Genomic DNA, 17176 nt, shown 5'->3' on the forward strand with positions numbered 1-17176 from the left:
AAACATTTTTTTAAAAAAAAAACTGTTTTAAACAAACATTAAGTTAAGCTTTGTCTTCAAATGCTGGGAAAAAAATGTTAGCAACATCGTTTTGGTTTAAAAACAAACAAAAAATACTGTCAACAACAACAGACCTCTGAGACGACAAGCTATAAGAGGCATGTGTTTAAGGACAACACATAAATGAATGCGTCTTTTTAATGTCCCACCACCGTGAGAAATGCATAATCCAGAATCCTTTATTAAGTTAACTTGGTATTTGTGCTTATGTAGCATCTCCAGTTTCACTTTTCAGCGGTTATAAATACACTGACATGGAAAATAATTGCACTATGGTGTCTGTGTGAATGACCCCACAGAGAAAGGTCTTGTCCTCTAATTAATCTGGCAAGTCTGTCTGCTTCAACACTGGATCATTTTACAGCTCTGCTGAATAATTTGCACACACCTCATAAGCTACTGTACGCCAAGGGAGAGAGCCTTGCATATCACAGCTGAGAGACAGAGAAAGAAAGAGAGAGAGAAAGAGATACAGAGGTACAGAGAGAGAGTGAGAGAGAGAGAGAGAAATCACTCCCTGTCTGTTTTCCTCAGATGGCTTCCTCATATCCTTTCAACTTGGAAACTGATCTCTTCTGACCGTATTGAAGGCAGTTCCATTTCTGCTAAAAACACCTGAAAAAAGAATGACAGCTCTTCTATTCCTCCACATAATCATGACAGCCTTCAGACCCTTTATAGCTGTCATTACAATACTCCTGTTTTCCGGAAAAGTCAGGAAACATGAGACAGGGCAAAAGGGTTATTTCAATGCAATTGTCACCAACATGTGACATTTGGCAATAGTGAGGTGAATTAGGAAGGATCCATTTTTTCTTATTGAGAAAGTTAACTTGTAATTAGTTGATCTATTCCTAAGAAACTTCTAGCATTTGCATGACACACAAGGGGCTCGACTATTGAAGTGCAGTCATCAACACGGACAGAGAGAAAGAGAAAGAGATAGAGGAAGAGAGAAAAAGAGATAGAGGAGGAGAGAGAAAGATAGAGGGAGAGAAAGAGAGAGAGAGAGAGTGCATAGGGGCATATGGGAATGAGAAGGCAGTAAGAGAGCTCACATCAGCATTAGTGCTTGTCCCTGCACAACAGCTGCAGAGCTGACACAGCACATCTGTACAATATGGCACCACTGGGGGTCAGAGGTCATTTTGGATAAGACAGCCAAGTAGCCAAATACTACTACAATGTGAGTCCAAAGGGGATATAACTTTTAAACAAAAAGGAATATTTTCTTTCTTGCTTTCTTTTTTTTTTTTTCTTCACAATACTCCTTTTACAAAAGAGTCTCCGTTAGTTCATTCGACACTGCGGCAATTATCAGTGAGTTACAGTCTAAAGAGCGTTCATAGTTCCAGAATAAATGAATGATCAAGTAAAACTGAATTTCAGCTAACACACTTTTCATCTTCAGAATCATCTGCTCCATATAAGAGACAATGCAGTCATAGAATGACAGGTTAACAAATATCAGCTAAGCTTTCACAGAAGCAGAGCAATAAAAGCAGCCTTCTTCAGTCTCAGAACATTTTTATTGTTGTTTTTTTGTTGTTGTTGTTGTTGTTTTGTTGTTGTTGTTATTGTTCATCTCAAGGACAAAAACTCTTCCAACCCTCAAAATCCCAGCAAAGTTATCTGCCTCTGTAGCCCCTCCCAGCCCCACAAATACATGGTCAAAAACACAGTAGTCTTGTTCAGTTGATTCACTATCATACAGAAACATTTAAAGAAGAAAAACAAACCAGAGGAACTGATTCAAACTGTCACTGCAAGAGCACCATGACGAGTCCTTTCAAAAAGGCTAAAAAAAAAAAAGAGAAAAAAAAAAGGGCTTTGCTCTCATGTTGTTATCCGCTACACTGAAATACACAAGAACATAACATGATATAGTGTCAAATTGAATGTCTGACGTGTCTTCGGAGTGAAAGAAAAGGCCAGGGTGAAAAAAAGAGGAGCAGATTGGCTGGAATCATCCTTGTCCGGATGACTTGAGGTGCGGTCCAATGGCGATGGCTTTGGAATGCTTTTTTTTTTTTTTTTTCGGAGAACGTCCGGCGTTAGCTGAAGATGTGGCCAGGCAGATACGGCCAGGCATAAATGCTTGAACAAAGGGTCATATTCAATACATTCAAGTTTATGCTTACTTAAAATTTTTAAAATCTGGCCAAACATGTATTATTTTTTTATTCACATAATATTCACAGAACATATTTATACATCTATATGTACACATACTCTCTGCGTTCGATGTTACAGTCCAGGCACTTTCTGATGAAGTCCAGGGGTTCTAAAGAAAACAGATTACCGAATGAGAAAAAACTACCACCTCTTCTTATATATTCTGGTCTCTTTATCACCAAGCTATAGCTTTCGTATTACTGACTGCGCCTCCTACGAGGCTCAACAAGGCTGCAATTTCCTTATCTCTCTAAACCACCAAATGCAACTTGGCATATTCAATTTTGTTAGACTCCATTGGCTGCTGAGCCTGTCACTCAGCCTTAGCCGGGACATAGTACGTGGCACCTGACATCTGGAGTGACATATGGAGTCATAAAATGTTCAGACTATCTGCAGTCAGAATGGCAGTCAGAAGTATGGCTGTGCGGGGTTACATCAGTTAACATGAAAGAGTACTTGATATGGCATTTTCAAGAGCTTGCCTAATTATGTAATTGCAGAATGCAATTGTCATTGTTAGCGGGCAAATGCCGGTCCTGCGGTGTTGTAAGGCTGAAGCATATTTGTGTAATCATGAGGTCATGCTGGTACTCTGAAACACAGCTGCATTCAACTGAAACTGTGGTGCTGTCTGGGGTTACTGAGTTTGTTCTCTATGCGACACACTAGAGGGAGGGAGTCTTTAACCTCTAAACTGTCATCTCTGTCACATATTCTCTCCATAATATGGAGAGCTCTCTCCCTACTGGAAGATACCAACTACTTAGATGTACAAGTGCAACACAGCAGCCATAAAAACCCTTTAACATGGAACCGAGCAAGTAATCAAACACATAAATGGCCTGAAAAGGAAATTTAAATGCATATCTCAGGCTTTTGGATGCTGCTGAGATGTCACAATTACACACTACCTACACTCAGAGATCCATAAGTGTTCAGAAAGAACCACTTGACAACACAAGTCAACCTTCCAGATAAGCAGTTACAAATCAAAAGTGGCAGATTCCTTCAGCATAACATCATTTCTTCTCTTTGTTGGTAACACAATTTCACCCCTTGTCTCACTCTTTGAATACTGTCGTAAAACTCAATTAGCTGTGGTCTCTCAGGACCACGGAACGAGAGCTCAGGGGGGTCATGGCGTAATCCACATCCAGTTTCAGAAACACTGACGACACCCACGCTCAATTAGCTCGCGGCCTTCGCTTCAAGCACACAAAACAAGGGTTAGCACTTCAAGACGAGAACATCTACAGAAAGTGTGTGGGGTTTTTTTTTTTAATATATATATATATATACAGGTTAGAGGAGGAAATGACTGCAGCTTAACTGCAGGATACAAAATCAAGAGTGTTACCCTCCAGATAAGAATGGTTCTCCGTGAAGTCACTGGCACTGTCTTTTGACATTGTAAAACCCCGACGCGACAAATGGACCAGTCAGACGGTTTCCACGGGTATCGGTCCTGTTTGGGGACACCCATGTGACTGCGTTAGATCAGAGAGAGGTCACAAGCACAGGACTTGGAACGATGCAGACAGTATTAACACACCATCATCAAAAATGTGGCGGGACAAGATTCCATTGAGATGATCTGAATTGGCATTGAGAGTCTCTTTCTAGGCAGTTCGATGAGTCTTTCGCCACTATAAATCTCCTTTTGAAGTGTGCAGTACGTGTCGAATCCTTGGTGTGGACACTAAGGCAGTTCACGGCTGATATATCTTCTGCCTGAACCACCTTTTGCCTGAACTGCAGACGTATACTATGTGTGTTTTGGTTCCACAGTCTGGACTGCTGGGGAAATACTGCCAGGTGTAGAAAAGAGAGAGAGAGAGAGAAAAAAAAAAAGAGTGTTGCAGAATGCGGATCGCGGTACACCACTGAATCCCACGGAGCCAAGGCAAGCTGTCCGTGGCACTCTGCGTACCAAGCTAGGCTTTGGGTTATTTTTGCAAAATTGCTCAGCACGCATGAGACTCCACTCAACAGCTTAAAGGTACGCTGGAAAAAGACCGTAAAAAAAAAAAAAAGACGCCAAATCAAAACAATTCTGACAGGGCGAGTTGAGGGGAACAAAAAACAGAAAAAAAACATACACGCACACACACAACCAGACATTAAAGGTGAAAGACGAGAGGCTTCGCTCTTCTGTTTTTTTTTTCTTTCTTTCTTTCTTCCTTTCCTCTTCTCCTTGCCGCTGTAGGGGGCAGGTGAACTTGTTGATCCATGTGAGCAGAAGAAACATAGAGAAGAGGGATAGAGGGATAGAGAAACAGAGGGAAGGCCCGGGGAGAGTGACCCTGTCAGCAGTCCAGGTCCACAAAACCATGGGAGAAAGGGGCGCGGCGCTATCTCACTTCCATACACTCCAGATACTCCAGCACCAGGTCATAGCAGAACCGATACTGCTCCTGAGAGAGGAATACCACACAAACATCATTCATAAATCAAAACAGCAGCTGTTTTTTTTCACCAACTGTGAGCCCATTCTGAGCTGAGAGGCAAACGTACATTGGTCTAAACCTCACACAGCTTTGAAATTGGTATGGAGGCTCTACTTCATGCAGAGGCTGCACGTAAGCATATATATTACAGGCTTCTAAATATACTATCTGATTCTAATTCATAATAATAACAATAATAATAATATTTATATCTTATAACAGCTCATAGATCTTGTCTTGCACCTACCAGGGATTCTACCATGTTGGGTTTGGAGTTGCGCAGTGTTTTGACAGCGTAAAAGACGTCCACCATGTTCTGAGACTGGATCATCTCCAGCAGAATTGTGCTGGCACAGAAAGTCCCACTGCGTCCTCCACCGTTCCTGTGACCGTGAAAGCACCACCAGGTGCATGTTAACATATACATAATAGTAACAAAAAACTCAGAGAAATGTACTGCATTCAGTTTTAGTACTGATGTGTGACATTCAGCAAATGCACTCTAGAGAGCAAGGACTAGTACCCGAGAGGGCGCCTGTGCCAGTACTTCACTGAACGTAACATCAAACTCCTTATAACTGAAGGGTATGGTGATGAACATTACACAATGAACCATTGTAGATATAGTGGTGTCAGAGATAGACACATTTACTCTTTGTGTCTGGAATGACCATTCAATGCAATAGTGAGATAATGATTCACAGTTAGGTCTTTGATTCAGCAGTGAGATGGGGCTTGTGTTTCTGTATTATGGCGTAATTTATTTCAATTCCATTATCTCCTGGTGCCCTGGCATTGCGTCAGGCTGTATGAGTGATGTAATACTGGCTGGAGCGAGGGCAGAAGCATGTGTCTTGGGTTGGCAATGAGTTTTCTTTAGGTGGGCTGACTGTTCCTATCTGATTGAGTGAGATGTTGATTGCTGTTGTCTGATTGGATGAACTGCTGACTGCGCCTATCTGACTGGAGGTGGAGTTTCCTTGACCGCTGTTTGATTCGATGCTTTGCGAATGACTGCATTTCCTGTTGACTGTTTTGATTACGATCAGTCATAATCCGAGCGTGTTTATGTTCTCCGCTGTTGATTACGCTTTTCAAAGAAGGTTTGAATGGAGTTAACTATTTAGGATTAAAACAATCTGACTTTGAGTATACATTCTCTTGATGGTCTTTGAGTGGTCGTATGAGGCACTCTCTTTACAAGGTCTCAGCTCTTTAGTTACATGTTAACGAGTGTTCAGATGTGTGTTAAGTGAACATGTCTCACAGGCAATGGACGATGGTGCGGCCTTCTCCACACTCCCTCTGCCATTTTTGCACGTGCGCCAGCAGGTTGAGAAAGGCCTTTTTGGAGTCAGGCACATCGCGATACGCCGACCAGCGTAAGAATTGGAATTGGCACATTACCAGCTGACCCTCCTGGAGCTGAGAAAGGGAAATGACACGAATTAAAAAAAAAAAAAATAGACGTTACATAGACGTTTACATTCATAACATGTGTTTACTGTGTTTATGTGCGTACACTGTGAAGTTTTACGCCCCGTGCTAGAGTGTCATCGGTGCGAAGTCAGCAGATTCGGGCTGAGATGAATAGTTCTGTAGGGGAAACAGGCAGCTAAAGCTCTGATCTACTCACTGCATCGGCCTGGAACAACCTGCATTATTATCGTTCTATAAAACCCGGGGCACCTCCAGGGAATCTGCCCAAAGCATCCCACCGCATCTTCGTAACCCCACTGCCTAGTGACTAACAGTGGATAAAGCAAGCACTTACGGTCAGGCCATTCAGTATGTGTCTGAGTAAGCCAAGGATGGAAACACAACAGTAGATCATAAGATCCACATAGTAAAAACAGGTCATGAGTCAAACCACACGAATCCCCACAGGATTTGACTCAAGGAAGCTTCCAAGATGACTTGTGGTTTTCCATAATACGTCGTTTTAGAAGAACATGGACACACACAGACACACACACACACACACACACATACATACGCACAGTGTGATATTTGGGCAGAGTGCTTGCTGACAGTTGGAGCTGTGTGGTGCATTTCAGTCGCTGTCAGTGCAGCAGTATGGAGGGGTAACAGAGGCCTGGACATGCCTCAAGATGAGGGCTGTCGCCTGGCAACAGCCTGTCAGATACACAGACAGCAAGGCTGAGACAAGTGTGGCCCACGCTGTCTGCTCAAATACCACACACACACACACACACACACACACACACACACACAAACACATACACACACATTAACCCTTTAGACCCCCATGTTTGATAAAAACACTTTATGTATATTACGCATGCACTCGCTGTGTTCGCCGAATAGTTGAAAAGGCCAAGTTGCCAAGACCTGTATTTTCCAAGCAGTGACAACTTTGTCATTTTCCTGCTCTGTTTCTGACAAAGGCCATTGCATGTTTTCACACAACTCTCTGTGTGTCATACGCCTCATCTGAAGAAGGTCACATGCTTCATAAAGATACTCTTGACAGAACATCCCACGGCAACAATATCGCGGGTCCAGACCGAGAAGAAATAGCATAGCGTGAGAAGAAAATAACCATCATACCACAGACAGGCAGGAAGAAATTGAAAAATTAACATACTGACCTTTGCCGCAACACTTGTTAATGTATATTTCACATCAATAGGCTTAAGAAAACTCATTCTACCACAGACTGCTTTAGACTGCCATCTCCCACAGAGTTACACTTGAAGAGAAACACCACTGTTTTTTTTCTTTACACTGTTAATTAATCTGTTTTACACGTATGACCAGTCCATGCCTCAGCACAAAGAGCAGTTAAGCTCTGGCTAAATAAATACTCAGAACGATTATTTTATACGGAAATAGTTTTTACTCACAGAAGAAACTTTCTTCTTAAACTTCATTTCTAAGGAGACTTGCATATTCTTATTACAACGGTTGTAATAAGAATATGCAAGTCTCCTTAGAGATAAAGTGTCTAATCCCTTGAATAATTTCTTCCTGGTTATCGATGATAATGCATCACCGATAAACAGAATATATCCTCATGAAGTGATCCTCTTCCTTCACTAAATGTAAAGGATTTAATGAAGTTGTGTAAAGCACTAATGAGAATTTGCACTTAAGCATGGGGTGTGATATATGTGAAATTAGCTAATGATCATTTACTAGCTGAAATTAGCAAAGAGATGACAAGACATCCAAACTGTGAGAGATGTGATTAAGAAAGCAACAGAAAATAATACCACCCTACAAAGAGGACCCCGGACCTCCCTACATCTACAGAAAAAAAAAAAAAAGTTTTCGCTCATTTAAACAGCAAACCAAAATACTAACAAATTCAAAGGGAAAACTGGATTGCAGCTAATAGGCTCAACAGTGTGCCTGAAAACAAAATGCCTTCGTAATAAAGAAAAACAGAAGAGAAGGAGAAAAGACAGAGGAGGAAAGTTTTGAAAGCAATCAGTGAGAGTCAGTTATCTAATATATCCCCCCACAGTTTTAAATGAGGAAAACATGGTGTTAAAGGCACCTCTCTAACCATGTGGCATGCTAGATAAGGCAGCGTTAACTCTACTGCCAATAAAAAGGGACTATTTTTCACCGAGCGCTCCAGACGCAAACTACAAGCGCACAAGTCAAGCTTCACTTTGTTATATGACTTACAAAACCACAAACACTGTGCATTACAAGGCCAAATGTCAGTACGGCCTGGCTTGTGTTAGGAAGACAAAAAGAAGACCGTGATAACCGGGCAGAAAAGAGGCATTCATAACAATGACCCGAGAGAAAGAAAAAAAAAAAAAAAAACTCTTGTGACTGCTCACTTCTCAGATCAAAAACATAGCCTTTCAACCATGAGATATAAGAGTATTGAGCCAGCCAAGCTTCCACAAAGAGGGGAGCGGAATAACTGTTTTGGCACTGAGATTCCTATTGGATCAACTCTCTTTGTACTCTATTGGCCTACAGCTGAACAGCTGAACAAAATTCAAATCTGAAGCTATATCTGCGAAGACATTACATGCTTTGTAAATATCTCTTGTTTACTTTTTGTTGTATATATCTTAGCTACCCCCCCCCCCTCTTAATACCTCTCTGCTTACCTGTACTGAATTGTTTTGTTATGTTATCCTAGAGTTAGCAATGAATCTAAAGGACATATCCACTGATATGACCATGCAGGCTATCTGTAAAAAGGGAGAACAGCAGAAAGTACTTATCTCATAGTTCTGTCCTAACAGGGTCAAAACAAATTCTCCTCTCTTATGTAAATAAAAACTGTCACAGTAGGAACATTTACCAGGGTGTGGATTTTCCTTTTTCTTTTTTTTACAAGCAATATTTTCAAACCGCACCTGTGTCAAAGGGATTTTTTTTTTTTTTTTCCGTATGTGCACACATTTCTTTACAGCTTTTCCAGACTTTGGCCAGACCCCAGAATAGCTCACATAAAAGCCTGTGAGAAAAACGGACTTCAGAGTGGATGTGACTTTGGAAGTACTTTACATTACAAAAAAAAAAAAAAAAAAAACGCCATATGGCACCTGAAATTAGCGGTAAGTTATTGTAAAAAAAAACTTCTGTAGACAGTTCTGTTTCAATCGTTCCTGAATGACACAGCCTGGCGAGCTGTAGGAGATCAGTGCCACCATTGTTTGGCTTCCACATTCGCTTTTCTAACATCCTCAAGGACAACATCACTTATCCCCAGCCATTTCAACGGCCGCGCGGTTTCAGGTGCATAATTAGGAACTTTTTTTTTTTTTTCGTGTAAAAGTCATTTCAACTAATGGATACAAGTACTAGTCATGTCAGACAGGAAAGTACACTAAAGAGTTCATTCTTCTCTGGACCAATTATAAGGTAAGGTTACCAATTATGAGGTAAGAGAGCAATTAGGATACTGATGTGCCCATGGCTTAACGTATGACATGCTGAACAAAGACAATTCTTAGACTCCATGAAACGAAGAAAGAAGGGCTTTTTTTGCCTTTTACTTTTCAGCCTTCATACTGTAGCACTGAAAAACTGCTCCGATAATGATTTCTTTTTGTCTGTCTCGGACAGATAACACTATCTCTTTCCATTTATTTGTCCCAAGACGTTTGTCCCGTAACGTAAAGCCACTAACTGATCCACAACGCAGATTCTGAGAAATCTGGTATCAATTAGATTATATAATAAGTTTCATGTTGTGATCTGACCAGTGATATTGCTTGCTCTGTGAAGGTGTGGCCCATGTGGTGCTCCTTTAGGGTTTTTATTTTTAATGTTACATGATACTGAGTAAGACCTGCTAGATGGTATGGGGGGAGGGGGGACATTTGGTATGTGGACTTTATGATTTTTTTAATGTTTTGTTTGGACTTTAAGTGTGTTCCTTCAGGCCTTTATTTCCACTGTTTTATTCAATGGTTAACAGATGGGATTTTTAAAAGTAAAAGAAACAGAAATAGAAAGCAGGAGAGAAAGAGAGACAGAGGGGAATGGTTCAAGTCAGGAACATTTCCTTGGGCTAAACAGTCATTGAAATGGAGAATGTGGGCTTAATCCTTATGTGAGGCAACTGCCAAATGTGTGTATGCTGCTTAATGAGATAATTCGCTTAACTCACCCGCGTGACATTTTGGACCCGGAACAACCGGGTGATAACGTCATCGTCAGCAGACATGGAGAGGAACTCGACCTGCATGGGCCCGTACTGCTGCATCCCAGGCTCCGGCCAATACTGCACGCAAGGCTAAACAGAGAGAGAGAGAGAGAGAGAGAGGCAGACAGGCATTAATGAGTTGAGACAGAGCAGAGTGAGACGGAAGAGTGTGGGAGTGCTAATGCTCTGTGACTGGTGTCTTCAGAGATGGAAAGGGAATTAACAGTGTGACACCGGACGCCAGGGCATACCAGGAGATAAATATTAATCCACACAGTCACACAGGTCCTGCAGAGAGCTAAAAGGAGAGTAAGAGAGCGAGATAGACTGAGAGCGAGAGATGGAAAGAGAGAGGAGAGAGAAAGAGGGGGGAGAGTGAGTGAGAAAATAGGAGGGGGGGGGGAGGTTAAAGAGGAACCAGCGCTAATCCACTGGAGGGAAAAATGCATGAAGGCATAAAGAGTGACATCAGTGTGTTCAGAAGGAGAGAAGGAGTCCAAGAAAAAGGACTAAAAACAAAGAGGACAGGAGAAGACAAAAAAGATGAAGAGGTGTGTCTGTGTGTGTGTGTGTGTCTGTCTTTGTGAATGAGGGAACAACAACAACAACAAAAAAAACCTTCTTAAATGTGTCACAAGAAAGTACATGGCACCATCCAAAACGAATGCTTTTGAAAAATCAACTCTGGGCCAGACGGGGTGCCGCCCCACTCACCCAAGCAGAGTTCGACTGGTTGAGTTGGTTCAGCATGACCACAGAGGTGCAGCCGTAATCAAAGACCAGCCTCCAGAAGTCAGCTGTGGTCCCTGGTAGAGGATGCGGGGTCACTATGAACGCGGCAGGCCGGTGAAAACTGTCCGTGAGCGCAGCGTTGATGTAGTTGTTGCTTTCGCCCTCTGTGGTTACCAGGAAAGCCAGGGCACGGTCTGGCGGCAGAACATCCATGCTGCGGTTCTTTTCTCGGTTCCTCGGCAACAGAGCGATGCTGCACTCTTCCACGTCTAAGTGAGGGGTGACTGAGTTCAGAGTCTGGAAAAAGGCAACGAAAGAGATGAGAAGAAGGAGAAATACGAGGGACTGATGGAGAACAAAGGTAAACAGTGATGCCTCTAAAAAGAGAGATATGGCCACACATATCGGAAATACCGAAACATCTCTGTAAATCTTTCATTCACTCTCATCCAGCGAGGGAGTATGAGAAATCGACAGGTAAACCATCAAAACAAACAAAACACCAAAAGAGAAAAAAACAACAAAAGACGATGACACGCAGGAGGAGAGATAGACAGGGCCAGATAAGTGAGATAGAGACAATGAACAAGTCAGAGAGGACAGGTCCTTTTTTTTTTCTTCTTTTTTTTTTTCTGACATATCAGAGATTACGGTGATCTACACTTCACATAAACACCATTCCGCGTCTGGCTGCTACAGATGTCTCGCAACACAAAAAGCCGCGGCAGTTGGACTTAACTTTAAAAAAGCTTTTAATATCAGTCAACCAGTCTGACAGAAATGACTGCAGGAAACCTCCTAAATCAGGCCAGTCTCATACATAATGAATAGATATGTTATGTGCTCATGGTGGGGGGAAAAAAAAGCCAATTCAAACTGGAATATTGTGTACCTATTTTCTTTGATGAACATTGTTTACATTTCCCCAACTGCTGTTGACAGTATGAAAGGAAGCGTCTGATCTTGAGTGAAATTTCATAAATAATACATCATTCAAATGCTAATAACCACGGCAACTGGCTATTGTGAAGTTGGATAAATGTTTTTTTTTTGCGTATAGAGATCATGCATTGGCTCACAGAGGACCACTGAACTGATGTGACAGAGAATGTCAAAGGGATGGATTTACTGGATCAAAGGATCAAAAATAATCTCCCAGAATGCCTTACTTTTCATAAAAGAACAATCTAGCTCCTGTAATCAGAGAGTTTTCTCAGCCTCTTTTTCCGAACTTAGCAATAAATCATGCACTAATGAGTGTATTATGATTCATAGGCGGTATAAAATGATAAAATACAATATAGAGTCAAGTGGTAGGAGAAAAAAAAACAGACTTAGAGCAGCATGACTTTGAAATGTGAGCTTTTGAATCAATGGAGGGGCTCTTAGAGAGAGATGTGTTCCTCTTTAGATAAGATAACCTTGTGTTGTTTAGATTTTTCAGAGGACCTGAATGACAGGGCTGCTAAACACTAATCTCAGGCACAAAGAAGAGGCTGTCACAATAGTCAAACCTACTGCCTCCTTCTGTACAGCAATTTGGACAAACAATGCACCTGAAAATAAAACTTTATCCTTCCAATGATAGGTATGGCTTTCCTGTCAAATGTATTCCCTCCTCACGCTCTCTCTCTCTCAGCTTAGAGTATGTCTATTTGTTCTCTCTCACACACACACACACACACACACACACACACACACACACAGACAAAATAAATAAATAAATAGATAAATATGCTCTTTAGAACAAGAAAACAGAAAATAAACCAGTGAAACATTTTCATCCCTCTTTAAACTTCTGCTCACAGTGTCTGGGACTGTGACTGGTCATAAAACACGGCTGAATGATGCATGCACCTGTCAATACAAATTCCCCTGAACAAATGAAGGCAGTTTCTCTAGATCCAGCGTCAATGTCCACGTTATTACTCAAATATCTATTCGGCCCTGCCTTTTCTCTGCCTCTCAGTGGCGATGCTTGAATGCAGCTTCTGTGTACTATGAGTGAACACTGTGAGCATTTGGAGATGTGAATATTTAGAGTTTGTTGGCATGGTTGATAATAAATGTTACAACGGACGAAAGTAACGAAAGAAAGTCATGAAAGGAAATTTGTGGTAGATGAGAGAGGCTGACCTGAAACTCTTCCCGCAGCTGAGAGGAGTTGCTTTGGGAATCCACTCTCAGCATGTCTTTATAGGTGAGAGCAAACTCATTCACTGGGATAGCTGTTTCTCCACACAGACAAGCCTCCAGAATGGCATCGTGAATGAATATGTACTGCTCCTACAGAGAGAAAGACAGAGGGGGAGAGAGAGAGAGAATAATTACCAGGCTGAGGACTGAAGTACAGAATTCCTATAGAAATTTCATTTTCATATGCATAAATTGCACATTGACATACATACATACATATATACATATGTCTGTGTGTGTGTGTGTGTATGTATGTATGTATGTATGTATGTATAACAGGACAAGAGGATTTTTTTTTCAGATGAGTATGTTTCCTGCTGTTTCATGAAAAGAACGCATATGATCTGCCAAAGTCGAAGAAAACATCAGGGACATGTTTCAAGGTGCATGATGAAAAGTGAATATCAGTAACTCTGGACCAACAGAGACATGGGGTGGGTTTACATAAAGCATCTGGTAAATCATTACAAATGCATTAAACAGCCTAACGAATGGCCGATTTACATAATAAAGTGTAAATATGCAAAAACCGGTGGATCTAAGGGAGAGCACATGCCAATGCAACAAGGACCACATACAATGAAGATATTTATCCCTCTGCACATTCAATGCCAGTGTTTAAAATAGACATCCACAGTAAACAGACTGAATATTCATTTGATTGCAATCCAAACATATGATGAAATTATTCATTTGGGATTTTTAAAGCCCTTTTTGTAGAGTTACTGCATGTGCATAAAACTAGACACTTTCTCTTTCATGTATACGGATAATGCTGTTTTTTCTGATGTGGGTGAGAGTGAATGTGTGTTTTTGTGTGTGTGTGTGTGTGTGTGTGTGTGTGTGTGTGTGTGTGTGTGTGCGCGCGCGCGTACCTGTGTGTGTGCTCCTACCTCTGTCTGTATCATGTTGATGCGTCGTGAGCAGAGTGTTTTGACACAGTTGTAGATGTCCACCACACCTTCACACTCAGCCATGTCCAACATTACATCCAGCACAATGTAGCAGCCAGTCCGGCCTGCCCCCGCACTGGAACCAACACACACCAAAATGGACTGGGCTTAGCTTATTTTCACCTCAACTTGACTGACCTTGTGAGTCTGAAACTGAACTGGGGTAAGCTTATTTTCAATTCACCTAGACTTACTGTCTGAGTTTAAAACTGAAATGGGGTTAGCTTATTTTCAACTCAGCTAGACTGACCGTCTGAGGTCCAAAACTGAACTGGACTCAGTTTATTTTCAACACAGTGGGACAGTCTCTCTTGAGTTTAAAACTGAACTGCAGTTTATTTCTAACTCACCAGGAAAAAAAAACACTGACTGAGTTTGAAACCGAGCTGAGCCCGGCTCCTGCGTCCGTTCGCGGCTTGTGTGGTAACGGGCGAAAATGGCGTACCTGCAGTGGACCACCACGGGACCGGCGTCTGGTGGTGTGGAGGCTTTGACCCGGCGGATGAAAGCCAGCAGGCCCGTGGCATGGTAGGGCACCCCGTGCTCCGGCCAGGATGTGAAGTGGAACTGCCGGACTTCGTGTTTGGCAGAATAGCCTCTCTGTAAAGCATTTATAGATTCGACAAACAGCTCTGCTATTTAGACTACTCATAAGTAAACAACTCAGTATGGAAAAGAACATCTTAAAGGGTAGGAGACTGAGGGAACCACTGCTCGTTTCTGACACACGTTGCTCTGGGATTTCTTTTAAGTTATTGCCTGGGGAGCGAGAGCATTTATTTGTGTGTGTGTGTGTGTGTGTGTGTGTGTGTGTGCGCGCGAGTGAGTGTGCGTGTGTGTGTGTGTGTGAGAGAGAGAGAGAGAGTTAGAGAGAGTTTGTGTATATGTGTGTGTGTAATGTGTGTACTTATTTAGGTATTTACTTAACTTAGGTGGATAATTTACAGAAAGCACACTATTCTAGTTGTGACACCATGGCGAACCGGGGTCAAAATTATCGTCCTGAAAAATGCTGCATGGGTGCATTTTTATAAAAGATTTTGTTATTGGTAGACCTAAAAGTGTGAAAGTGTAAAAGTGTTTTTTTGATTAGGGCTAGGGTTTTAGGGTTAGGTTGTTATTCTTTAATTTTGTTATAATGGAACTTAATGGAGGGTACAAAGAATTCTAACATACAGGGTGTGTGTGTGTGCGTGTGTGTGTGTGTGTGTGTGTGTGTGTGTGTGTGTGTGTGTGTGTGTGTACATGTGCGTGTTTACATGGGTATTTTGCCACACGGAGAGGCTGCAGTGTTGTGAATTCTCTCTCCAAAAAGCCTCTTTGCAAAGCAAAGCATCTTGAGGGGAACCATGTGAAGTGAGGGAGAGATACAGAGTTTGGAAAGAGACACTGTGAAAACAGATTGTCACCCTCTGTCTCTTGCTACTGCTCCTATTGAGAGGAACGCGGGAGTGCCGGTGCAGAAAACGGCACCGACAGGGACGGTATTAATGCTCTGTTTGTGCTGCTGTCATCCCCCCCCAAACCTCATACCCACCCCACCCACCCCTAACTTCACCCTCATGAGCCCAACCCCAACACCCCCACCCCTCTCCACCCCCCCGTCTGACTGACAGCCCGGCCCTCCCAGGCACTAAAGCGAACATCAAAGCCTGCAGCCAACATTGCCAAACATCTATGGAACAGCAGTGATGAAAGGCAGAGATAAAGAGAGAGAGAGAGAGAGAGAGAGAGAGAGGAGAGAGAGGAGGGGTTTTAAGTAAAGCTAATTCTTTTCAGTTGACTCTTGTTTAGTTCCCAACAGCCAGTATTAACTACTGTATCTGAAAAGGGCTAAAATAGCGAATGAATGAATGCCAATGCATTTTTAAGCTTCAAGTATGAAGGCTGGTGTCAGGGCTCCAAGTTTCTGATAAAACAGTAAAACAGTAGGAACAATGAACCGCAAGACAGCTGGGAGGTTGAAGAAAGCAATGGAAGGAGAGAATCGACAACGGCTACGGCCCGGCACCATCGTAATCATCATCATCATCATCATCATCATCATCATCATCAGCATCATCGGCATCATCGGCAGCAGCAGCAGCACTCCTACAAGACACAACTGGCCTGTTATGTACCAGACTCTGTGTGTCCATTTACAAGAGCGATGTTATGGGCTTTATGCTTGTTTCTTCTGTGGGAGCCAAAATGCCTAAAGCACAGCAACACTGAAGGACTATTACTGAGGGACCACTGAACAACAACAAGGAAAATAGCCACACGATGGATTCCGCAGTGTTGGTGTTTGGACCTGCTGGAACAATCTAGAGCCAAAGCAATAGAAATGTACTTATTTAAAGCGTGTGTGTGTGTGTGTTGTAACTGTGCTGGTGACTTTGGTGAGACGGTCTTACCCTCTCCAGGGCGAAGGTGCGAATGGTGTATTCGGCTAGGCTCTCTGTTTTCAGCAGAGTGATCTTAATGTCTCCGTACATTTCGCTGTTATCAGGCCAATATTTACAACATTTCACCTGTTCGAAAAACAACAAGAAGCGAAATCACATTCCGGGCCTATGCCACAGCAAAGAGGGTTTCTTTCTTTTTTTTTTTTTACATAACTGATAAAACTTTGAACTAAACTCAGGTAAAATCCTTAAGAGGACCACAAAAAAAAAATTAACACAATTAAATTAACAAAATAAACACAATTAAATGCAGCTGTGAAAAAGAAAACAAAGATCAAAATGATTTAAAAAAAAAACAAAAAAAAACAAGACATAATATTTCATTAAATGCTCTCTGTCCAGGATACCCGCATTTTAAGTGTACCATTTTAAAAGGCCCGCTTTCCAAAAAACGGGCCTGGCATCTTTTAGAGGAACCACAAGCTATCTTGAGAGCTCTCTGTAGTTGCACTCCATCTATTTTCTCCATTAGTTGAGTTTAACCCCAGTTTATTATCCCTAGTAAGCCATACTCTGAAA

The 17176-nt window shown here is 42.0% G+C and overlaps 1 protein-coding gene across 4 annotated transcripts in view; it reads right to left on the reverse strand.

Moving 5' to 3' along the window:
* Positions 1–4589: 4589 nt before the first annotated feature.
* Positions 4590–17176, reverse strand: part of ptprub (protein tyrosine phosphatase receptor type Ub) — a 135111-nt gene continuing 122524 nt past the window's right edge. For all 4 annotated transcript variants that reach the window (XM_030781236.1, XM_030781235.1, XM_030781233.1 and 1 more), the window contains 9 exons: positions 16607–16723; positions 14656–14810; positions 14151–14286; positions 13198–13347; positions 11044–11358; positions 10294–10419; positions 5953–6110; positions 4933–5068; positions 4590–4652 (listed from right to left, as the gene is read on the reverse strand). In XM_030781236.1, coding sequence (XP_030637096.1) covers positions 4590–4652; positions 4933–5068; positions 5953–6110; positions 10294–10419; positions 11044–11358; positions 13198–13347; positions 14151–14286; positions 14656–14810; positions 16607–16723 — 1356 coding nt within the window. The remainder of the gene's footprint in view (positions 4653–4932; positions 5069–5952; positions 6111–10293; positions 10420–11043; positions 11359–13197; positions 13348–14150; positions 14287–14655; positions 14811–16606; positions 16724–17176) is intronic.

This window comes from Chanos chanos, chromosome 8 (genome assembly GCF_902362185.1).
Source record: "Chanos chanos chromosome 8, fChaCha1.1, whole genome shotgun sequence".
Classification (NCBI taxonomy): domain Eukaryota; kingdom Metazoa; phylum Chordata; class Actinopteri; order Gonorynchiformes; family Chanidae; genus Chanos; species Chanos chanos.